We start from the raw sequence: 27,799 nt of genomic DNA, 5'->3' as shown, positions 1-27,799 counted from the left end.
AAATAAAATAAAATTTGAGTTTTGTGATACTAAATTTAAAAGCAATAATCAACGTGTAACATTAGAAAAATAATAGAAACACGTTTTTATAATACCAGTGTAGTATACCACGATAGTCTTCATAAAATTCTCTATTTATTCTTATAACACTTCTTTATATTTTTATTTTTATTTCCGCTTATAGAGAAACTACTGTAAAAATGTAAATACTATTATTTCAAAATACAAACTGACTAGATTTCATATTTTGAAGTACTTTAAATGCCTTAGGAATATTCTTTCTATCTGAAAAATTCTCCAAAATAATAAATCACATATTTATCAAACTAATACGTCATTTACAAATGCTTACATCAAATTAATTTTAATTGGAAAAAAATGACGAATGGGTGGTTTATATATGTATATTATGTACATTATTGTATCATATTTATTAATAAAATATTAATCAGTTTCTGAATTTCATAGTTTCAGCTATAATATTTATACATTTTTTATTATAAAGGAAAATATATCATTATTATCATTATCGTTTCTATATATATATATATATATATATTTATAAAAGTGAACTAAAAAAATCTTTAAGCTTATTACATTTAAGTGAATTTGACCGATTTTTCTGCTGGCATATAGAAAATAAGGAAATCCACTTTTAGCCGATTTTCAATTTGTTATATATGATGGAAAAAGTAAAAGAAAATGTGCGAGAATAAATCAATATAATATCTATGAATCATATTGACTTCCTATACGAGATTTGCAATTTTTAAGATTGATATTGGTGTAATGGTGTTGATAACCTGTTAACCAAATATCAAAAAATAAGAACAACAAGATTTAAAGTATTATAATATACTTTTTAGAAGGCGTGGGCTCCTGGAGCATATGCATAAATTACCAATATCCACCACACCTAAGGCTCTGCGTACTTGTGTACTTAATACAATCAGGTCAGTAACGTTATTCACGAAAAATCTACGTAAATTATTCACTACACCAGGATTCATTACACCTACAATTCGTTATTTGTATTTTATATAAGTTTTATTAAATTTAAACACGTTGAAAAATATTTTTAATTTAGTTATTTTGCTTTGAATGTACTAAAATGAAGTAAATTATTTTACCATGATTTAAAAGAAGAAAAACTTTATATTTATAATTAAAAGAGATTTAGGTATTGTTATCTGTTAATAATATCCGTTAACTTCAAAACTCAGATTAATTTAGCAAAAAGGTGTGAGTAGACCGGATCAATGGTAATATAATTTAATTTATTCTTATTTTATGGCGAGTCCAAGCTCGCATAATGAACTTGTGTGATATCAAACGAAAAAAAAAAAGGTACGACTAAATTCTAAACACACGCAACATTATGTTACAAAAAAAAAATATAATGTAATGGTCATTGTCAGAACATCTCACCGATAATAAACAGCAAAAAGCAACTATAAAATCTGATAAAAATTTTAACCCACCTATACTATTAATTTACATAATATAACTATATTTTACTGAAGAAGGTATGTACGAACGTCCTATAATAATATGTATATCGTGTACATTAAACGTACGTGCAACGTGCCAATTTCAACAATAAGATACACAAGATTGACAATAGTGACAATTTTATTTCAATGTGGGACACTGTTAGTTGTCTGCAAATAAACATAAAATTAATATCGTCGAAAAAAAAAATATTAACAGTCAGAGAAACATTCCATCATATGCGTAATAACTATGGCTTTAATGCTATAAAAAAACTTTAAAAAATAACTAAAAATATGCATTTGAAAGTGTATTTCTTACAGTTTAAAAATGATATAATTAAAATGTGTACAGTAACAGTTTTCTTCTTCCAGAAAACTTTTTAAAATACTAAAGATCCTAAAATATCATTTTATTATCGCCTCATTAATTATTTGAAGATGTGAAAACCGTGAGTATTACATATCTATACTGACTACTAAACGTCCGCACTATAAGACCCCCATATTCCTCTTCTACCAATATTCTGATTTTTATTATAATATAATAAAGTATATAGCATAAATAATAAATTACAATTTACGTTCGCTTCGAAAATTAATTTTAAAAAATGTTCTACAAACTTGAAAAATGCCATTAAAAGTTTAATTTGTCAAAAAATGCAAATGAATGCAAAATAAAAATACCATCAAAATAATCATAATCTCCTAAAATATATTTTTCACTTGTGTAGCTATATATGGTATAAAACAGCAGAAATTTAATTTCATCAAAATCCCAGTGCTAATAATAACGTAAAAGCACTTCAAAGGAGTTCTTAAAGTTCAACGAGTAGACAGTAATTTTTGTGTACAACGGTACAAGTTATACAGTTATCACAGTTTGAATATCCATATAATATGCAATATTTAACTGGTATAACAAATATATGCAAACACGGTTGAGGAAGGGAAAAACTTTGATGTATATTGCTGTTACGTCTATTTACAAACGCGAGTGTTATTAATCATATACGACGCAATTGATTTGCGGTTGAACGCGACGACATACACGTGTGAACTATAACTTATGATAAAATCGGATAACCGGGTAATTATTTATCGCATTCGTGCAGTATGAATTGTTTAAATAAAAACAGCGAACCATTCCACTGCAGTTAAAAATTGATTTAAGTAGACATGTTACATTATATTTATGAAAATATCAATAAAAACATTTGTCAAACTGTACAACTTCTGAAAAAAACGTACAATTCCAGATGACCAATTAATGAATGACATTTTAATTTTTCATAGTTTTCCATTTTTATTCTTCCCGGATAACGGGAAAAAAATTTACTAGATGCAACCAAATGTCGAAAAAAATGTATTATATGTTGATGCGTCTTTTTTAAAAAGTATTTTCGTGGTCCTATCATCAAACTTCATTTTGTACAGTATAAAGTTGAAAATTATTATTTATTCGTTGTAGGGTAGGTAATAATGTAATACATGAAATATGTTTTGGAACATATCATCCGTGAAGAATAAATAAAAATATTCAGTAAATTTATATCTGTCATTGTGACGGTCAGAAGTTTTAAAAAGCACGTATCTTGTATAGTTTTTATATAGAAACATCTTGCAAGCAATTTTTTCTCTACTAAACTTTTGTGATACAAAACTGATATTTTTTTACTTTTTAACGTGTTCTGCTTACCCCAATGCACTTTTGTAGTGTGAACCTTTGAATTTGGCCATCATGGCCGAACCATTCCTCGGATCATCACCGCACTCGATCATCTCCAGCACGCATCTCGCATACAAATGAACCGCGTCGTATAGATACGCTGCCTCGACGGAAATCTATAAAAAATTATTATTGCCTTGATCAAAAGATAATTTACTTTTAATAATATTTGTCCGTTTTTATCATTAAAAATATATTTATTTTATAATCATAATTCTTAAAATTATTATGTTTACATGTGTATTTAACATATTATACAGGCTTATACACAGGTGTCATGTTATCCACGGTGAAGTCAGCTTAATCATTATGTTGTAAAATGTTTTAATTAAAAATCAATTAAACTCTTAATAGAGTAAACAAATACATTTTCTATTTTTTATTATAAAATGTATTTAGTGATGAATATTGCGACGGTGGCATCGATTTAATTTCATAATAGTACTCGTATATTAACACGAAGAAAAATGTTATCATTATCATTTAATTTGGTCTACGAATTTCAATTAACTTTCTATTATGCTATATTATGCTGTGGATTATGTTTATGTTTTTTTAATCACTCATCTCAATATTTCTATATTTTTCAAACTAAATTTGGTTGAAACTAAATGTAAGTGCTCTGAAAAACAAGTGAAATTAGATACAATAATGTAGATTTTCATACACCAAGCATTAACATATAGAAGAAAATCCCGAAGACTTTATTAACGCGTTAAGAATATATCACTTTTCGTCTGAGGATTAAAAATTAATTAAAAGTTATAATTATTTAAATTGTATTACTTCATTCTTACTAGTACACGTTGTACTTCTTCAGTGTAATTATTATACAATTTTTAAAAATAAATATAAAAATTAAATTATATCCCCTGTGAACAATTCTGCGTGTTCCTATATAGGTATATATAGCTAGTATTAATTTATTGGTGCCTATTTCATATTTGAAGTGTGAGCTTACAACTATTATATGTCATATTATATAAATATATATTATCTATAAAAGCGGATATCCGTAAACACCATTCTAGTCATCACTCATCACACCCGTTAGAGACATTAAATTCAATACTCGTACAATAGAGTTGTACATAGTAATCAATTATTTAGTGTAAACAACATAATATAACATAAAAACGGACGTATGTTAATTCACTCATTAACACTATTGCATTACTTGATTTATTTTCTCATAAATAAACAATGTTAATTAAAAGTAAAAGATGGGTTATAAGATAATCGTTCGCTTGAGTTACACGCGAATACACGACGGCGATGTAAACATATTATTATTGTTAATTATTCTGGGCAATCTATCACTTTTGATTCTGAAATTTGAAAGTCAAATAATGTGAAAAGTATACATAACATTATGATAACTGTTCTAATCGTCTAATTGGTTCGTAATTTTTTATTATTTAAACAACACGCTTGACAGATACGCATACACTAATATTATAGTATTGAGCAATCACGAATACGTCATAGCAGATACCGTCCATATTTAATGATATTTAACGAATATCCTGTATAGTAACCTACTATGATGTATACGATATACGATATACCTATATTTATATTACCGAAACGAGTACAACATACAGACACCGAGACTTATAAGTTACAACGTTATGCCAGTCACATTTTTATTGCCACATCTGGAATCAGCAATATTAATCACCGAAATAATTCCACAATATCATAACTACATCACAATAATACCCGCGGACGAAAAACATCGCGCGCGTATACATGATAGTGGTATGCCATTAAACGCTCGATCGCACTAATCACTGCAAGCGCGGAGTGAAAGAGAATGATATTAAATTATATATAATATATATGACAGAGAATTCGCGGTATTATTCAAATAAGGTCGATCATATAATCTATTAAATCGTGAAAAAATACGATCGTGTAGCGAATACTCGTATACTCGTAAATATTGTCTGAACGTGATTAGCGTTTTGCGCGCACGCTTGTGTACCGCTGGAACGGACGTGAGTAATATGTACCTGCAGCAGTACGTCCCATTGCACGCTGCACAAACCATGTGCACAATTTTGATACCGGGTAATAGGTATAGAATTACCATTATTGCTACGACAGCGGTCATCAATAAACATGCACTCGGTCGAACGTTGTGCCTCTAAAACAGCAAATAAAACCGTTCTACCGTATCGATAAACCGACATAATAGATACAATATAATCCGAAAGTCTTATGGCACACAGAAGCAATAGTTACGCGCCAATCAATACAATATTATATAAATTAGTTTTTCAACAGTTACCTATGAATAAAAAAAAATAATTTAACGTAATACACATTTAAAAAAACAAGGCTGTTATTATTATTAACCAAAAAAAAAAATCAAATTTAATAGCTATGTTTGAAATATTTCAAAACATAACTTAAATCGCGGAGTGACAAATATTTTAATTCATAAATAGTTTAAATTTACTCCATTTATCTGGAATTTTCCAAATAGATAGCTTCTATTGAAGAACCCACTTATACAATATATACAATATATATTTATTTTTCATGGAGATTCCTGAATATATATATTATATATATTGGATGATACGGGACTTACAGTGTAACATACAATGTAATGTATGCACAAAAGTATTATAGGCGAGTACCTATTTTATAATAAAAATTGATCTAGAAGGTTGTGTATAACCGTGGACCATCGGTAATACACTTAAATATTATTGTTGCCCTTTATCCCCGCAAATACGCGTACAAATTGTGTTATTTTCGGTTCCTATAACGACAAACGGGCTCACATAATAATTTTTTTTTTTTCTGAAAAATAAATAGCCACACACACAATTGTTTTTCAACTAAGTGAAATTTTTTCAGTGCATCTCAGCCTTTATAAATGCATATGCAAACTGCAAATATATACAAGCATATTGTAATACCATGAGGAATTGAAAAACACAATATAATTGAATCTGAAGCAATATTATTTTGTTTTAAAGTCACAGAAATATTTATTTTATACGGGAAGATAATAATTTTTAATAACGTGTGTATTTTTATAAAAAAATTCTCTTTCTTGGGTGTGAACATTATTAAATTATTATTTTTCGTATACATTTTGTGGTTTATTTACCATACAATGTATTTGGTTAAATTGATTTGATTTCCCATCTATCCTGGTCCCTGGACAAAACTATAATGCATAATAATATAATTAATAAAGTACGTATTTGTTGTACGCACTACATTAAATTTATAGTTGCATGTTATGTATAGGGTAGATACTAAATACTAATAACTATTTGGTAGCACCACGACGACGTAATTGTGTATAATACCAGCGGTTTGAAGCCAGTGGTACGTGACTTTGAGGAAAAAAGTTAGAATTATTATAAATATTAAACATTATTTATTGTGCCATTGACCAGGTTTATAAGTACGAGTAAACGTTTTAATCACTTAGCATGATTGTGTAAATATAACTACGAAATATAGTTGACCGTCATACCTATAATAGTGTCAATAAAGATAAGTACAAATTTTTTTTTAATTTTAACATGTACGTTTCAAAAATGTATGGGTAGTATCTACGCAGGAATACAACAATATCAAAAGATGCATTTATATATTTTTAGAAATAAATATGTTTTTAAATATTAATATTATTTTTTTTTTTTTTTTTGTTAATGCTCTACATGGAATATATAATGGTAGTTTATTTTAAATAGATTACTATAATTTACATATTATGATCCAGTCGGTCTACCATTGCTGTTATAGGTATATAAACTAAGACTATTATATAAATAATCATATTGGCGTCGGTATAATGGTAAAATGTTTATGAGGCACTAAAGGTGCTTAACGCTCCTAACTTTGTTGATAAGCGATCATACTTAATAATTACTTTGTTATCTATATAAAAAGTATAATCTAACCCAACAAACTAAAATAAAATCGGTAATTGTATAAAAATTTTAATTGCAAATAATAGATGATATATACACTATGGCATATCATATCGGTTCGGTCCTGTTGATACAAACTCTGAATGCGTTAATTGCTAATTGCTATTGATTTCAGATTAAAAAAAAAATACATAATAAGAAAGAGAAAACACACCCTCCGCATAATATATATTCAAGCTGTCTAAGCAAAATATAATAAATTACGTTAAAATTAAATTCCTAATTTTGTTTAATGACGTGATGCTCATCGTGCGATAATAATGATATATCACCAGTGGATTCACGGGGTGAATAAAAATATAGTATAATATAATCGACGAACTTTTTTTGGCCCTTCTGTTATTCGATTGTACACAAAAATGTCGTCGTTTTAACACGTGTATTTCGACCTTCAACTCTAAATATAACAATCATTGTATTATTATTGTTATATTATTATGCGGATATACACCACAATATTCACCATCATCAAATACCTACCTACTGCGACTGTCTCGTATATTTTGCGTAAGCAAATGAGTTGGAGATAAATCTTAGTCACCACCGATGTCAAACGCGGTTCGAACAAAAATTAATCAATCTGTTCGCAATATTCGGGTATAATACTTTGTGTATTACAGTGGTTTTCAACCTTTTTGGGTCCACGGCTCTTTTTGATTTTGGAATCAAATATACGGCTCCCATACGAATAGTTATAATAATAAAAACATATTGTTTACAATTTTATTATTAGATTATATTACGGACGCGGCTCCTTTAATAATAACCAACGACGCCCCTGGGAGCCACGACGCACAGGTTGAAAACTACTGGACTATATTATATATTACAGGAATCTCGGTTTCGTATAGCGGATAATCGTTACGGGAAATGATGAGTCATTGACAATAACCGTAGATTGTACTGAAAGTCGCATCTGCTCGAGTTTCACTTTTCTGTACGTCGTATAATACCATCGAGTGTATTATTATAAATTATCAGGTGTATTAATGTTCCTAAACACTGTGATTAAAAACGTATTGCTATTTGAACCAACGGACGAAATAGGGTGGCGAAAGACGGAAATTCTAATCAGCATATTCCTCGAAGAACGCTCGTCGGTATTTCGGCATTCGTTTGGCGAACCAATAAATAATAATATATTATATTATAATATCGCGTGGGCGCTTTATAGTTATTTATGTTTAGTACTCGTATATGAAAAGGTTAGAAATCGATTTCACGAAATTCTGCAGCTGGAGAGCAATTTAATGGTCGAAATTCGTTCTATGTACGGACAATACCCGCCGATAGAACAACTTACTTGGAGTGTTAACTGCACTTAATCATAACCGTCGAATCCATACTACTATAACACGCACAATATTAATTGATGATAAAGTATTGATTTTCACAAAATAATCGTATTATAGTTAAAACGTTTTCATGCGCTAAAAACAAGTAAGAACTTTAATTTGATAAAACTTGAGTTAGGTCAGTAGTGTTTTTATTAAAATCAACAATCAGTTATTTAACGAAACTTAGAACTTTTGAAAGCGAATATTTTTACACAAAACTAGTCATAAATTATGTACAAGGCATGTGTTATCGCATAAATAATAAATTAGACCAAAATATTATATATTTGAATATTTCTCACAAGGTAAGAGTAGGTAAATACGAGTACATTGATTTAATTGATACCTAACTATTATAGACAGACATTCAACTGATTCAAACTGAATAATATACTAAACTTATTTTGACTTGTTTATATATACTAACTATAAACAAGTTAGGAAAAACATACTGTTCGTTAGTTTACGTTATTTTTTAATTCGTTAGATTTCTAATAAGGATTCTATACGATTAAAAGAAAATATCTCATTATAATATCAATAATAATAATAATAATAATATTTATTCAACTAAACTATAAACAAATTTAATAAAATATACAATTTAATCTACAGTTATAAGAGTTAATTACCCGCTTTCTTTAAGCAAGCGTGTGGTATTATATTTAAATAGTATAATTAATTATTATAATACCTAATAATCTTGTCCAATAATAAACGTTGTCTATCGACTGACAATGAATAAAAATATAATATTAGGTTATTAAATCTGGTATTTACATAAAATAAATGAATAAAATTATAACCGATGTATCTGTCTACCTCGAAATTGATATTATGTCAATTCACAATGGTTTATCTATTAATATTCTAAATTTTCAATAAGACCTGAATATTTTATATTATTATTAATATATCTAATGAGTAATGAAAAATATCTAAATTTTAAAATCGGTCTCATAGAAACCATATCTTAATTAAATTCTTCTAATTTCCATCTTTTCTTTGTGTAACTGTAACCCATATCACCCATGACCCGTATTCTAAAAATAGTATGGTCCATAGAATTTTTAACTTAATTATTAAAACATTTATGTAAAATAATAATTACAAACTACCATACATTTTGTAAATAAATAATTATAATAATTGAACTCAGATGAATTTCTCATTATTATTATATTAATTTATATTACCCTGCTGAATAATATCAATGGATATTTTCGCTAATCGTGTATGTACTTATATATGATTCATATCGCTTCATTTATTTGAATTATGTAGTGTTATATATTCTCATATAATTTACTTGTTGTATTATATTACATATTGTAATTATTCATACTGAAAAAAATAATGGACGGGTGGGTGAACACTGCAGAGGTATGAAGATTATATAAACTTCCTATAGAAACCTAAAAGTCAATGGTTAAATCATATTATAAAAATGTTTTTTTTTTTTTGCAAGATAATCGATTCCAAAATTTTTTAATTTTTTCACAGCGAATTCCACGTGATAATATAAATAATAATGCAAACTATTATAGCCCACGATTTTGAAAGCTGATATTATAGTTTATATATCAGTTGCGTTCCATCGAAGACATTCGTTAACGACATTTACGACATGATTACAAATCTAAACAGACGCCAAAGTTTGACACAATATCATTGACATGTGTGTATGGATATTGGGCGCCCACGTCTAGAAAATGATAAACACCTACAATATTTTGTTATCAGAAGTTTTCCACCGTTGTGCTTTATTGTTATTAAAAATCACGTTATTATATTGTTATGACATACCGAATATTTTGGGTAACCCAAATCCAAAAATCGTTCGATCGTAGCGGGATTAGTCCACCCCTACATACATATTTGCACAATAATAATAATTATTATTATAATATAAATTTTAATGCATAAATTACGACGTGTGGTCGATGAAACCGGAAGATTTGAGGAAATCATGCTTGCTGGACCACAATCCATATATTCTTTCAGTAATGTCCGACCGGAAGTATATTATATACACATGTAATACGTATGTACATATGTACATTGTACATGTGCGTACATGGTTGCGGTATGTACGGAATTCGCTCGAAAACACTATAATTACTTAACGATAGTTGTACTCGCGAATTGTGGGACAAACCTCGACGATATTATAACATATTATTCGCAATGACGTAACAATAATATTATATTTTATTTACTATTTATTGTTTCGACAGTTCATGATTGTTTTTTTCAAACGTTTAAACCGTTCGTCATCCGATTTAGGTTGCTTGAACTCTTCCTGAAGACGCCCTCCATAATTTAATGTATATAGTAACACTTTTCTGGTCACGTTCGATCACATCTTTGTCGGTTTAGCAAGGCGTCAGAAACATGTCAATATATGTTATAACAATAATTATGTTATATTTTATCGTCCTTATACTCGTATTGATGAGATTACTGTCATCTTTTGATTTTCAAGTGGTGACCTATATTTCTAGTTTTAGTATCCTAGCACTAAGCAGGACGTTTTTAGAAATATTTAAACGTCTTCACATAACATGTATTGAAACACTAGTTTTTTATTTGTAAGCGTCCAGTAGTTAAGTGCTTATTATTAATAATAATAAAAACTCATCAACATTTTTAGAAAAGTATAGTCTACTTTAGACTATAAAAATAAGCAAATGGCTAAACTGCCATCTAAAAATCAAAAATCGATGGTCGGTTTGTCAACAACGTAAGAGTGAACAGAATAAAGGCAATACAAAACGTTCGAATTGCATTTATCTTAAATTCTTAAAAAATGTGATAGTTTTCGAAACGACAATCGTTTACTGTGAAAAGTATCACCTGTATAGTGTATGTATAACTATATTTTTAAGGCTAAAAAAAAGCTCCATCGATCGATAACTATTTCGTCCACGTCACATACAGTGAAACACTGTAGCACTGAAAAACGTTTAAAATAACGAAACGTCGAAACCAATAATCGAGCCTTCGGCTAAAAGACAAATGTGAAATGTCACTAATAAAATGCACCGTATATTATATTAAACCAAGAATACAATGATATTTTATGACTGGTCGATGATTGTATAGTCTTTACTAACTAGGGACGGCCCTTATTTATTTTAAATCGACACCTCAATTGTTATGTATATATAAATATATATTTATCTGTTCTGTGAGGCATACTCGTACATATATAAAATGTGGTCGATTGACCACTTAAGACCTTACACTTCTAGTTTTGAAAAAAAGTTAATTAGTTATAACTTTATTAATTATATGGAGTACAAGTATATTCTACTCATCAGAACGTGAAATACGCCTGATTGATATCAACTGCATGTTCAAAAATACCTTACTTTAAACATATTAAAAATAATAATAATAAAAGTTAGCGATAAAATAGGTAAAAAGATTAAAAAATAATAAAGATCAATATTTTTAAAATTGTTTAAACTTTTCGAAATAATGAGTGTAGACACTTAAATGGATTCCAGTGCATAACAACACATTTTTGTATGGCTTTCAGATAAAATAGTTTATTTTCGAACATTAGTGAATGATGGAGATACAATATTGTTTCACATTTTTACGTATATAACGTATTCGATACGTTCACGAATTATAAACCTAAACAGCGTATGTAGGACTAATCATAAATGCACGTTAACTCGAAAAAATATAATTGTCATGGAAGGTTTTTTTTATTACTACCAATTTTATTTGTGCAGATAAGCTTATTTACTCTGAGTGAAAAGCTTGAAGAATAAATAATTCATTAAAAATATAACCACATTCCAATAACGAATATTATTTAAGAAAATATAAATAATTCAGCAACGTGACGACTTTTATTTGACTTGTGAATAAATAAATAATTTTAGCTTAAAAATATAGATAATAGGTATTTCAAAAATTTTAAGACATTAAAATATCAAAAAAATATTTTCTTTTTAATAACCACATACATATTGTAATGCTGTACAGTGTACATAAACTAATTAAAATGTATTGTAAAGCATGCCATTTTCCATCATAATGATATACCTAAATAATGACCTCAATAAACTTGATATCTGACAAACAAAGAGTGAATTCTTAAATATATTGTTGGTAGGTATAAGACTATAGCCAACAAAGAAGTAAAGACAACCAAAATTTAATTTATACCCACTAAAAGTAAAATTAAACAAATCTCTTTAAGACAAGATTTATTTTATTCCTAATATAAATCATGTTCCATTTAACATTTTGAGGTAAAGTAAACGTCCTATTGTATATTCTATAAACAAGTAAAATATTTGTTGTTTCATTTATCACGCTATTGTTATCAGTTTATCGCCTATAAACCTTTTGATTCTGAGCAATCCTATTTTGGTGATAAAGTGATGTATTTTCATTTTACATTTTACACATTTTTCCAGTGAACATTTTTAGTGATAGTAAAAAGTTTTATGAAGTATCATTATGGGTTATACTTAAAATAATCATTTTTCAATTTGCTTGAAGTTTTTGAGGAAAATAATAATTTTATATAATAAAATCTACTGTGTATTAGTTCCATCTATTATTATTATTCTTTTTAATTTCTATCTGTATAATTTTATTTTAGTATTTTATAAAGTTTAAATTTTATTTTTATTCGCATTTTCAATTTATGTTTAAGTTTTAAATTTAAGTTAAATGCTACTTTTTTACTCATATAATTTGATATACTACTTAATAATTAATTAATATATTTCTTAAATACTTTTTGACTAATTTTTATTTATAAAACTATATTTTAATATCTAGTTATAAAAAGTCACAGCATTTACAAACAATAAAATTTAAATATTTTGTTTTATTATAATACATTTTAAAACTATCCTGTATTAATGTATTATTATGATATGATAAAAATTGAAAATTAAAACTACCTGTTTGACGCCACCCAACTGTACCAAAGGATTAGGGAACTGAAATGGTGGTTTCTCCATATACTCGTTGACTTTAACTGAGAAATTCTTGAATCCTCTGGGTGGCGTGGGCACCACACTAAAAAACGACCGAAAAGCCTTTTCCAAAATCGGATCAGGTTTGTTTGACAGCATTCCGGTTAAATATTTTCCCGGGTTTTCCGCGTCGTACTGCTCCACATCCACACCCACCACAAAATATTCACCTAGTTGTATAAAAACACATATTATAATTTTTTAAATTACAATGACACATTTTACGGACAGCGTTCAAATTAAATTGAAAATATTGTAAAATTAATTTTTATAATCTTTTGAGGCTTCATATCTATTTAATTTCACTAAATAAATATCAAATTTATTCACTATTATTGTTATCTATGTTCATATCCTACAGCTGAAGGTTCGTCCGAATCTTTTTCTCCTTAAAATTCAGTTGCCCCTACATAATTTATCATCAATCACAGTCAATTATTTTCTTCAACGATAAATAAATCGTTAAATAACATTTTATCGAGAAAGTATTTTGTATAGGTATATGTTCAGCATTAGTATAATACGATATTTCATACATTATAAATTTATAACATTGAGAAATACAATACATAAAATAAATGTATAGGTACTTACGTAAATGCGTAATATATATTTTATTATATATTAGCTCATAGAAATGTCAATAAGCACATGAATATAAATAACCGATTGGAAACGAGGCTGGGCGAGTAGAATATAAGTTTGGCCTCAATGAATGAGATTTTTTTTTTAGTAAACAAATAAAACTGCGATGGCTCATCCATTGATATCTTCCATTGTTATTGAATTGATAGTTTTGGTTTAACATGGTCCTATCACTTGTATTATCTTAAGTAATTATATTTGCTGAAATATAATGCTGAATGAAATGTTTAGGTATTTAATGTTATCGAAAATAATTACCATTAGGTTTTAAATAACTATTAAATAAATAGCAATGAAAAAATATTAATAAACTATTAGGTAGGTATTATACTGTACCGTATATATTTATAAATTTTAGTTCAAAGGTAAATAACTGTATTTAATCAATATTTATAAATAAAACTCGTTCTTTTTATCGGCGCGAATTTTAAATATTCGAAACCAAGAAACCTGCCTATGATTTTAGGATTCATGATTTAGTGTTGTGTATTCATAAATAATACAGCGCTATACAATAAATTATGCTGTTTTTCAATATATTATATTATTATTGGAAATAAAAATATTAAAGTAAAATTTCTAACACAACTTAAATGTATGTAAGTTTAGGTTTTACAATTTTTAAAATACTTAAATATTTCATAATTTAAAGCACGAATAAAGTCTCATTTTAAATGTTAAAAACATTTCTAGAAATATTTAACAAAGAAATACAAGTTAATATGATTAATTATTTTGAAGTAATTAAGTACGTGAGTTAATAATTTCAAACCACGTATTATTCTAAAGGTTGTTTTAATTTAATTTGTCCTAAGTAAAACAAGTTAAATAAGGAGAATTAGTGCTAACAATCGAAAAAAAATATTTAGGTAGAGTTGAAAAACCTGATTAAATTGGTTCTTAAACAAAAACAAAATTTCTGGTGCTATAGTGCTATACCATTGTGAACGAAAATTCCTCAATTCGCATTAGAGTAGTAATACATACCCAGACAGCAATAGAATATTCTTATAATGTTATACCAATGTTATTTACTCAACAGTAACATTTAGTAAAATATTTTTTCAATGTTATAATAATATTTGTAGATGTTACTGTAACATTACTACAAAATTATTTGGCCGCTATTTTCATGTTATCCTAACAACATATTATCAATATTATCATAATATTAATAACATAATATTCAGTTAATAATAATTTTAAATATTTGATTAACATTTTAACTCAATAGTATTGTAATATTTTAATTTAAACATTAAAACAATAATAAAAAAATTATTTTTAATTATTCCTTAATTCTTTTAACATTGGTTTTTAAAATATGTGTGATTATTGTAATTAAATAAACAAATTCAACTAAAATGTTCATTTATTGACCATATAAATCATACAAATTTGAAATACATATATATAATAATAATATAATATATTTACATGATTAATATATAAATTTAATATAATATTGGAATATCAATATTTTAATTTATATTTATATAATATTATGATCTAACACAAAAATAAAAATAATAACTGGTGAGTAGTATAATATATACCCAATATTAACTTCATTAAAATAGCAAATATTAAATAATAAAAACTGCAAACTTGTAAGATACAAATCTAAGAATTTAAAAAAATGTAAATAATATAATAATAATGATAACATAATCTTTTAAATATATTAACTTCATAAAAGGCTTCTTGAGAGTTTTTCTTGTTTTTGGGATACTTTTTTAATGCGGAATGGAGCATGGGATAGCCAAATTCCTAATGAGTTATCTATTTCTTTTTCAGGAACAACACTGTACTTGACGTTAACTCGTATAGCATCTATAATATTCAAAATACAATAATAATAATATAATATTAGATTAATAAAATAAAATATAGCAAATTTAATAAAATGCAGCATATTTCAATATTTAATTATAATAACTATCAACTACTTATAGTGATTATTTGTTTAATAGTTTTAGTTATATTGTACCAAACAAGTTCAATTTAATATGTTTACCTATAATAACACGATAGGTATTTAAGCCTGAAAAACATAGCTTAGACTTAAATCCATGTAACGAATAATTAGATAGCAAAACATCACTTAACATTCTTGAAACAATTCTTCGAACACTATTTCCAAGATCATTAACATCTATTAACACTGATAATTGAGTAACCTAAAAAGAAACACATTTTACAAGACAATTGTATAATAGAGGAAAATTATAAGAATTAAAAAGTATAATACCAATGTATTTTTAAAGTTTTCATCAGTCTTAATTTTTATTTCCAATGACTCTAATTCATCATGATTTTTAATAGGAAATATGTTGTCAAGATTTGTGATATTTTTGGCTGATGTATTTTTATTAGCCATCAATGTATTAATATTAATACTGTTTGATTGTACAATACTTAAAATGCTGCCAATGTCATATTTCATATTTACCAAAGTGTTAGTAATAAACCGTTGAAAATCTGTCAAATCATTATTATATTATATATTAGCAGGTTTATTTTTCCAAGTTGAAATGTGAGCATATATGTATCATATATTTGATGTAAGAAAAATTTGTGAATAACTTAATATCTTTAGTCAAATAGAATTTTATAGCATCATTAACTATATTATATCTTACTATAGTATATTACTAAAACAGTGCACATACCATTAGATATATTTGGCTGGTTTTGTAAAATTGTAGTATCTTGTGGCAGTTTTAAAATATTAGCTGTAATACCAGATGATCCTATATAGTATTATAAAAAAGAAATAAGTATCTTAATTTATAAAAGAATATGTGTAAATACGTGGGTAGGTACATAGAATATATTATATTGGTTTGATAAAACTATAGGTTTATTTTTTTTTTTTATACAATGGCAAACTAAAGAAAATTAATATTAATACTTATACTTCTACAGTTTAATCATACGTCATACAATGAAGTTTTTGAACCATAAATTTTACATTTATTAGATTATTTTAAATTAAAATGTAAACGTATAATTATATTATATTATATTTACCTGTGTTTTCAATATTTTGATCACAAAATAATATTTTTTTAACTTTGATACTATTTCGATCAGAACTTGTTTTATATAATAATTGTGTATCCTCATTTTTTTCAACCGTCCAAGTCCCAACAGGAGATGAAATTATATGTTCTATATCATCAATGGGTTTATTAACTAATGAAGAGGCATGTTTTTCAGGTGTTATACAATTAATACCATCAATAACAGATTTGCCTATAAAATAAAAAAGTTACCGTCAGAAGTTTAAATATACAATAACACAATTATTACTAGAAAAAAGTTTCAATTTTAATACAATGCCTATTATAACAACACAAATTTAGTAAGACATGATAATGCCGACAACTTTTTAAGCTTAAATAAAAATAAACATATATATCATAAAAGATATATTAATATAAATAATTAAATACAGTAAATTGTAATTTATTTGACGAGTTACATTAAGTTAAATATAGATTATTACATCTAACATTATATATAATGAAGATTAAAATGATTTATTTAATAGGTAATAATATTAACATATATAATATTCTCTAATTTGCATACTAAGTCAAACAGGGTGTAAAACTTCTTAAAGATTATAGAACAATTCAATGTAGTTTCCTATTTTCTTTTCAAAATTTACTTTATTTTCTTTTTATAATGTTTTAATGAAATTAAAATTTTGTAAATATTTTTATTTTATTAATTTTATATAATTCAAATATTCATCTTATTGATATTATAAAAATATATTTATACTTTGGCTTTTATCGATTTTCCAAAGAGGATCTTTGTCCGAGTCATAAGACACATCATTTGAATCATCAGAAGGTTCAAAAATATTTGTTTCCTCGTTTAAATTAACTGACTGAGAAACATCTAAAAAAAAGTTTTTAGAAAAATACAAATTATTACATACAACTACAAATGAATAAGAAAAAAAACATTTTGAATCTTACCGTGATAACGAGGGGGACAGCTATTAGAAGACATTTTTATTTGTTTTGAATTATTAACTTTTTCAAGTTTTTTTGATTTTATAGTTGTGGCAGGAGACAAACTTTGACCTCTATAATAAGGAAATTTCCTTTTTCTTTTTGTCATACCATCAATAATGTCATCAGCACTTGATAAGTCTGATTTATGCATTGCCAATGGCAATTTTATTTTTGCTTCATTATATGAACCTGAATAATTTGTATAAAACTAATTAGTATATAATTCACTAGATAATCTTTATTAAAATCAAAATTTCTTAACTATAAACTTTATGTCCAATTTGTCTGGATTTGTAAAATATAAAATCATTCATATTTGGCTTAATTCTTTTTTGGACATATTTTTTCGCTTGTTTAGAAGCTTTAGGCCAAGCGCAAGAATTATTTTTTAACCAACAGTTTGGTACCACTTCAACACTTTCATCATCAACAAACTCAACAATAATCCATCCTATTTGATCATCCATCTAAATAAAAAAAAGGAAATAATTCAAATTATGATGTTTTAAATATTTAATTTAATTATGTACCCATTGTTAAAAATATGTTGATATTTTGAAGTAATAATTTATAAATTTATACTGGTAAATGTATATCTACCTATACAACTTATGATTAATCACAAAAATTTTATTTAATTATTTATATTATTTATATTATTTACAGTTACAATTTATTTAAATGTCTGTGTGAATAATGGGCATGGCTATTTTTTTCCCACTATGATGAAATATCATCATTTTTTTTTTAATATCAGATATTGCCCAATGTTTGAGTTGATCAGATAAATTTTTAATTTCAAATATTTCAATAATTGTTGAATTAATGGGATCTACAAAATAGGGTAATAAAATGTTGAACTTTTTTCCAATAAGCATGATAATACCATCTTTTTGAGCAAAATTCATGCATTTTACTATTTCTCCATTTTTGGTTAGTATAAAACTATCACTATCTTTTTTAATTTTGATGGTTAAACTTTTAAATATAAGAGTGTAATATTGTGGACCTATTAAATCATCAACCAGTGGACCGTTATCATGGACATGTTTCAAAACTGGTTGATTGTCCATTAATGATTTATTACTTGAATTATTTAGTGCACATTTTTCATATTTTTCATAATATCTATTAACAATTTGTTCCAAAGGTTTTTCATTTTTTCTAAGATTAGATTTTATTTCTTTCATGTGATTTTCAAAACCAAAAGCTGAACAATTATCAAGTGGACCAAATAAATCATAATCATCACATAAGTGTAATAAGGCATGGACATTGTGTGATACAAATTGTTGTCCATAAATATGTTGAAAGTTCTTGACAAAAAAATCTAATAGTTCTCTTGCATATTGAAGAAGAAATTTTCGATCAGGACTTAATAAAATTAACATTGCAATGTTCAAAACCATAAAATTGGTGTACATTTCTTCACTCAAAATGGTTTTTAACACAACTGGTCCAGTGTATAATAAGAATAAACGAAATTCAGTAGCTTTCCAGCGACATACATCTGGAAGACATCTGTTCTTTCTAGAGAAATCGGAAGAAAGATATGTATTGGATGCTAACAATAAAGTTGATATTTCATTTATTTTTGAAGACCGAAGTCTAACATTTAATGGTCCTTTAATCCAAAGGCTGATGAGTTTTTTACAAACACCTAAGCAAACCAAGTGCATGTAGTCAAGTGAAAAAGATTTTACAGAGTTAAAACTTTGTAATTCAACTAGAACAGAAGTTTGATTTGAAATCTGGTATTCTTCATCTTCAGTATTCAGATATGCATGATGATTTCTTTCAATTGACTTTGTTTGGGAATAAGGAAAACATACTCGATTGCATACATATTCTCCCTCTATAGTGCAACGAGTACATGAATAAAAACCTGTATGACCTTTCACTTTTAAAACAAATGCTTTTGCAGGAGCATCGCAACAAAACAATGTAATATTTACTTTAATATTAATTCCATTTAATATAATACCTTCAGTTTCTAAACGTTTAGCTTCATTAACAAAATCAATTAAATATTCATTGCTGTCTTTTGGTTTTTCAATTCCCCAATAAAGGCCAACAATAAAAACTGATTTCTTTAGTGGAGGTTTAACCAAAATGGAAGCTAATATTGGCCAAAATTGAGAACTACTACTTTTTGAAATTGGTAATCCATCAATTCCTATGACAATTTGAATATCTTGTACATTTGATGGGGCATATAATTTAATTCCTTTTTCTAAACCAAAATGATGATAAACTCCAGGACTGACAATTCGGTTTTCTTTTGATTTATTAATAGGAGTGTTTAAAATTGTGCGGCAATCAATTGGTAAATTATTGAAACAATCATGCATTTTTAAACCTTTTAACAAACCATTAACTGCATTATGAGGAATTTTATAATCTATTGCCCAAGAAGCTAAAAATTCTTGAACTGAAAATTGTTTAGATGAATTTATGAATAATTTATCTTTATTAAATATATGTGTATCTGTTGGCTCATTATAAGTGTTGATAACTGGTAATGGTAAATCAGTTGAAGCATTTGACGGAAACTCATTTGAAATATTGTATTGGTTCTTAGAGCTAGATGTTAAGTTATCATATTTAAACAAAGGCATAAGATTTAAATTATTTATTTCCAAAACATTTTCTGGCGGTTCATATTCCAATGAATTTGAGTGTGAAAGCATTTCCTCGACATCATTTATTTCTTTCATAATCTTTCTTCTCTTAGTGCGTACACTTTCTATTCTTCTAGTAGACATTATGATTCAGTAATCACTACCAAATACCAATAAAAATTTAACAAAATCAAATTTATTATTAAAATACAAATTTTTATTATTATTATACAATGGTAATTTTGTAAGTATCTACCTACCAAAAAAATAAAGTAATATAATATACTTAAATTTGTTCCTATCAAATACACCAATAATACATATTTAATTTTTTACAGTACTAGTTAATTTAGTTTATAATTTACTTATTTAAGTTTAATATCATTTAAATTAATTTATACTTTTTAAAATATGTATTATAATGAGAAATAGAGAAGTATTATGGTAATACAACTAATACAAGTGTTATGGTCACCCAACCAGGAAATCAGCAACAGTTTAAATAAAATATTTATTAGAAGAGTGAATAGATTTGGTATAAATAAACAAAGACTTGATCTTTTTACTATCTTTATACTCTTTTTAGTATGCCAATTAAATTCAATATCTTTTTAATTATATATTATATATTATTTCAAACTTTAGATATTCACAAATCAACAATATGTTTTTTTTTTTAAATATAAACCATTTTAAATTTGTCAATAAATTATGGTAAAATGTATGCAATATATATAGGAACTAATAATTATGATAATTTAATACTATAGTTAGGTAGTAGGTTCCTACAATTAATTAATTATTTTATAGTAGGAAGAACGAGTTAAAAAAACATAGTATAACAATAGGTGTTTGCCATGCTAAATACTATATTAAATTCTAGTCAGTGCTTGAATCGGAAAAGAAAAATCAGGACGTACTATTAGCTGGCATTACCAAATAATGTATGTACCCACCCGTATTTAAAAATGTTTAAATCTACCACTATAAAGCACTATATAGTATATACCTATTATAAAAATATAAAATTAAAATGTTAACTTTATAATTTAATGAATTTCACTTACCACAAACAGCATAAAATCCAATATTTGGTTTTGGTAATAATAGTTCACACTGTTACTGTAGTGTAAACTGTAGTGTGAAAGAAGACACGTATCGTCGTAATGGCGTGCGGATAAATAGTTAAAACGTTAAATCGTTAAATGTTTAATCTTTAGGCACTGCCGCGAACTGGTATCAACACTCCGCCACTCCGCCACTCCGCGTCACAATAATCCGCGTTCAAAAACAATAATATCATAGAATTTTGAGAAATCTAAAAATATATTTTTTGACGGCAAGCTGGGTAAATACAAACTGTCCATAGAGACGGCATACGCGTGTCGTGTACTATCGATAATACTGAGATAAGCATTAAGCACGACTAGTCTTGTTATTTATATAATTTTATTATACAAAATTGAAAATATCCAAGTTATAGTTACGTAGTAATGTGCACAGTTCACCGACGTATAAAATAATATTTAACAGTTTTATTATCATAATTTCATAAGTCATGAACACATGAATTTATATAAAATACCTAAAATAATACTTACCACAAATTCAATTCAAATAATGGAAAATTATGTATTTAATACAATACATAAATTATAATTAGTATCATTTTATTAGATACCTACATTACAGTATACATTAAAATTAAATGGCCAAATGGGTGTATTTGATTGGGAGATGTCCGTGTACCTATATCGATCAAGTCTACAGACCAGGGATTTATATACATAAAGACATAAAGTGTAGTATACTTATTACTTTTTCATTTTAAACGTGAGGACAGCTTTTGTAATACTTTTTACCTATTCCATATAATTTTAATATATTTACTATAATATTCTACTCAGGTTTTTAATTAAATATTATTAAAATCATTTGTATACAATATTTTCAAAACCACATTTTTACAACATTTCTCAAATAATAAATGTAAAATGTTATAGTAACTTTAAAATTATAAAAATTAAAACTGAATATTATGGTAATGTTTAAAAAATGTTTTTCAAATAATGATATCAAATAAATGTTTCTATAATAATATAATAACATTTGTATTTAAATATTTTAACATAATTTAATATACATTATTATTATAATATAAACGTTACTAAATTGCTGTCTGGGTACTAATGTAAAAATTAGATAAAACGCTTTTTGTATACGGCATATATCATGTGTGACTGTTGAGAAAATTAATGTTATTTAGACCTTTTTTCGTGGATAAGGTAGAACTAAGTAAAATATCCGGTAACAATTAAACAATTGATTTCAAAAAATAGCAGCTAACTATATAAAAGAGGTCAGTTAAATTAAAAGAGTATACTACTTAATGTAACCCGACAAACAAAAAAGTAGTTCAGAAATCAATAGCTTAGACATTTCCTTTCCACAGTGATATTTTAGATGAAACCCGAGAATTGGTCTGTCACTACTCACTATATACCCAAAGGGGAAAGATGCGATGCCAATAAGCAAGCAATTTTGACGTATTTGTACTTTGCGCGACTTTCCGACGTTTACGGACCAACGATTATTATCAAAAGTTCAAATAGGAAATACCCCCATGTTAACCGTCGGTCAGATTAGGCAGCAATCATCGAAAGTTGCAATAAAACAAATTTGACCGGTCATCCAGTCGGAAAGTGATCGGGGTGAAAAATCGTATAAGAAATTAAAAACTAAATAACATAAAATACGTTTTTAAAACGAACACGCGTGTCGGACGCTCATAGTATATACAACAATAAGACGGCTAGTAGCATAATTATTATTAACGAACCAAATGAAAATTATCTTACCGTTTTTGAACAAATCCATTTCGTCCATGGCCACTATGAGACCTGTGTGATCGTAGTAATTTCCCAAAACAACGTATACTGTAACAAATAAAAACAACGAGTTATTATTATTAAAGTAAATCGTTAACAAGCACACGACGATTATGTCTCTATAGTCTACTACAAGACAAAAAATATAGTGACCCAAGGGATTCATTAAATGTACTTTATTTTGTCCTAATAATGTTAAGTGAAACGAAACAAGTGTATAATATACGTTCATCGTAAAATCGTATATTTTTTCGGAACAGTATTTTTTTATTATTATTTGTTCATTTACAAATCGAAATTTCATATTATTTTGAATGTAATAAGAATATACTTACCGTGTATACCATTTTTAAAAACTGATGTAAAAATTAAATTTTATAATATTATAAGCTTAGCAATAGATATAGATATCATAAATGTATATTGGAATTAAATCAGATTAATAAATCGAATATTTATATCTAATTATAAAATACCATTTTATTTTGAGTTACTATTTATATTATTTTTAAATAATTTAAAATATAATACCTTAAAGCCTGCGATATACATTCAAATTCCACAAAGCTTAAATTTATATTCAAAAAATGTATTTGAATAGTGAATAAATCAATAATTCCAAAAAACATTAATTTACTCATTAAATTATATTTAATTTTCAATTACTTTTATGAGCAGGTTTAATTATAATACATTCCATAAATCCAATGTAAATTTGCATTGCAGTCACCCAAATTTTCAAAACATTCTCAAAAAAATAATCGTACATTTCCTAAGAACAATATTTGTGATATATGCATATATATGTATTAATTTAATATATCAACGTATGTATAATACGGAAATACAACACGTAATTTTAAACGCGAACATAATACTATGTAATCATATCTATATAAGGTCTACGAACTATGACGTTTATTTATTCGCATTAAAAGATGGTCATAAAATCTAACATATCCTAATCGCATGATATATTGAAGCTTTATGTATATATGATAAAGTGTAAAACTTTTTTTTATGTACAAGCAAAAAAAAAATTTAATTTTTCAACAATTGAAAGTTTTTTTTTTCGCTCTCAGTTTCTCATTTTATACTAAATCCACACACTTTGTTATAAAGTATACGAACATGAACAATCAATTGACAAATAAAAAGGTTGTTTGATCGCGTAAAAATTTATTTACGTACGTGTAGCCCGGAAATTTCTTTACAACAATTTATTGTCGTCATGCACAAACATATTACGTTTATAGCCCGGCGCCACCGAAAAAAATCAAAATACAATCGTTTTTAATATTTTGTTCCGGACACTCTTCAACTATAAATGGATATGAATTCGTTTCAATTTTAACACAACATCTTCAGCTTCGTATTTCATCTAAATAATTATTGGAAAATTCTTGTAAGCAAATAAAGTCTTTTATTAGTAAAAAAAATACTATAGCGTTTAGGTAGATATTCATATTTTGTGAACCAAATTATTTTATTGTGACCGTCGGACCAAACATAATTTTGACATTATCAATGGAATTTATTAATATTATAATCTGCTGTACCTATCTTTAAAACCGTAATGAACAAAGTTTCCTAAACCAAATAAATCCCTTTATTAAACTGAAAAATAAAACAACGATTGTAAATATTACAAACACAACAGAACTGCAGAGTGTAATTTCAGATTACATTGACGAGCAGAAAGACGTAGGTATATATAATATAAAATACTTTCGTAAAGTTTCAAAATTCATTAAATTATTTAACTAAATAATATTATAAGACGTGTACAATGCACGGCATGATTTGATATATATTTAATATTCCATGCGTGTTCGTGTTTTTCAATAATAGCAAAAACCGATGTCGTTTAATATCTCGTTGGGACAACAATAATAATAATTTATCACTTCGACATATGCCTACGCGGAAACTGCAAACGAATCTTGTGATTTATGAACTACACTTCATCTTGAAATAATCAACCAGCTGCTCGAGTAATATAAAGTATGTAGGACTTTGTGACTATATAAACAACGACAAATCGTATTTTACAGAGATTTCGTAGGTTTGCTTTTTGAGCGGATCCTTTGACATTAAGCTCGGGTTTTAAGCAAATTTATGAGCTCACTTCCATATTAATATCGTCTGAAATATATATCTTTGGTTGGTCTGCAGACAATAACGAGTAATAAAAAAAAAAAATGATATTTATTATGGTAACCTAACGCAATAGATTTGTACGGAGCAGATTTCTTCTATCGACATAACGGTAAAAATGTAAATAAAAAATAAATTTAAAATAAGGTCACCTAGCTATAGATGGTGAACAGAATAATCCTCAAAAGTCAATATATTATAATAGGTACATTTTTATGTTTTACTTGAATACCTCACAATTTGGCACCTATAAAGAAAGTGTATTATTGTTTTGTTTATTTAATGAGATTAATAAAAGTTCGTGCGACTAGGCCACCAGGACCCTCCTCGGAAGCCTGAACTTCCGTTTAAGCCGTTGTAACATGCCATAGTTCTCTAACTCGTAAAATATATAATATATATACTCGTATATCTTATAAAATAACTGATTGAGTATATTTATTTAATCTAGAAATATAATAATATAATGTGGATAATTTATTAATTAATAACGATTATGTGATTGTTTTACTTTTACATTACAATAATAAAATATACACCTAATACAATAATACAACTACGAAGAACATGTTGAATGACAGTTTTGAAAAAATGTTGGTTGCACCATTATGATTATAATAACCGTCCACTTATCATGGTGTCCTCTGAATGGTGTCTCTGAATAATGTTCGATAGTTCTTAAAAACAAAAACGATTTTAAGCAATTTTTAAGGCTAATTGTATAGGTGTGTTTAATTTAAATAAAATCGAAATTGTTAAAATCTGATTTATCGGTTACATATTATAATTATTTGCTAATTGATCTGAAGTAGTATTAAATAATTGGTTTATAAAAGTGTATTATCATAATATTAAACATCATAAAAAGGGCTAAGGACTTCATGCTCTAAAAAACCTTAAAATATACTAATCTAACCTTAAAAATTATAATATATATATATGATAATATATTATACTCTAAAAATATGCTAAAATGCTAAAAAAAAACTTAAAAATATTTTATTTTTCAATAAAAACCAACAATTACAAATTTATTTATTATTAAATAAGACATTTTTAAATTAATTTTCTCAAAAAATAACTGTACTAATCCAGAATTTTATACCAACTATTATATTTACGTGAAACAAAAACACATCCTAACGAACAGACGAATTAACAGAAACTGACCTTTCTTATCAACCGATTTTATGTTTTTCATTACATTTAAATAACTGGGAAAACACACAGTAGATAGATTATTTAATAATTTATATTTAATCATTTTAATCTATTTTTTTCCAATTTCTAGAAAATTCATATTAAATAGTATGAATAAAATATTATTTTCTATGTCACATATTGTTTTACATTTTTTTTTTAAATAAAATATATGAAATATTTATTTAAAATACAAATATAACAAAATATGCAAAATAAAAATGATTGATTTAAACTTCTAGTACTATGAAACAAATTTCTTTATTAATTAATTATGTTTTAAATGATTATTACGTGAAAACGCTAAAAACTATACAAACTTCCATAAGTACATACTTATATATTATATTATATCCATAATATAGTAAATTCTTACAATGTATTTATTTGAAATTTGTTCATTATAATTGACTCGTAAGCAAACGTATCTAATCATTAGTAATGTATGAAGTATATTTTCAACTACAGTGCATATACATCTTATAGGATATAAGTATATATATATATATATATATTTTAAGTTGAACGACTTTACTCTTACAAAGTGTGCTCGTTTAATAATAATTTTACGTCTGCCCATAAATTTGGTTTAGTCGGGTATGCATTTCAAAATCCAATTTATTACCCGAATATACATGAAAAGTATAAAATTTATCTGCAGAATCTAAAAAAGTATATAATAATTTTTCGTCACTTGTAATTTGACATCGTGAGTACAATCATCGTTTGA

The 27,799-nt window shown here is 26.3% G+C and overlaps 2 protein-coding genes across 3 annotated transcripts in view; both read right to left on the bottom strand.

Moving 5' to 3' along the window:
• Nucleotides 1-27,799, bottom strand: part of LOC132918316 (guanylate cyclase 32E-like) — an 83,824-nt gene that overhangs the window by 12,997 nt on the left and 43,028 nt on the right. For both annotated transcript variants that reach the window (XM_060979493.1, XM_060979492.1), the window contains exons 6-8: nt 23,683-23,760; nt 13,453-13,697; nt 3,190-3,335 (exon numbers count right to left, since the gene is read on the bottom strand). In XM_060979493.1, the coding sequence (XP_060835476.1) occupies nt 3,190-3,335; nt 13,453-13,697; nt 23,683-23,760 (469 nt within the window). The remainder of the gene's footprint in view (nt 1-3,189; nt 3,336-13,452; nt 13,698-23,682; nt 23,761-27,799) is intronic.
• On the bottom strand, nt 15,626-23,670 carry LOC132918319 (uncharacterized). The gene is made up of 9 exons (XM_060979496.1): nt 21,892-23,670; nt 18,466-18,670; nt 18,165-18,392; nt 17,965-18,084; nt 17,206-17,430; nt 16,845-16,925; nt 16,424-16,653; nt 16,190-16,352; nt 15,626-16,005 (listed from the first exon to the last, which is right to left on the bottom strand). Exons 1-9 carry the CDS (start codon nt 21,901-21,903, stop codon nt 15,863-15,865), a joined length of 1,407 nt encoding a protein of 468 aa, XP_060835479.1. The 5' UTR covers nt 21,904-23,670; the 3' UTR covers nt 15,626-15,862.

This window comes from Rhopalosiphum padi, chromosome 1 (genome assembly GCF_020882245.1).
Source record: "Rhopalosiphum padi isolate XX-2018 chromosome 1, ASM2088224v1, whole genome shotgun sequence".
NCBI classification, from domain to species: domain Eukaryota; kingdom Metazoa; phylum Arthropoda; class Insecta; order Hemiptera; family Aphididae; genus Rhopalosiphum; species Rhopalosiphum padi.
The sequence above is the reverse complement of the archived record's forward strand: the minus strand, read 5'-3'. Positions and strand labels throughout refer to the sequence as shown.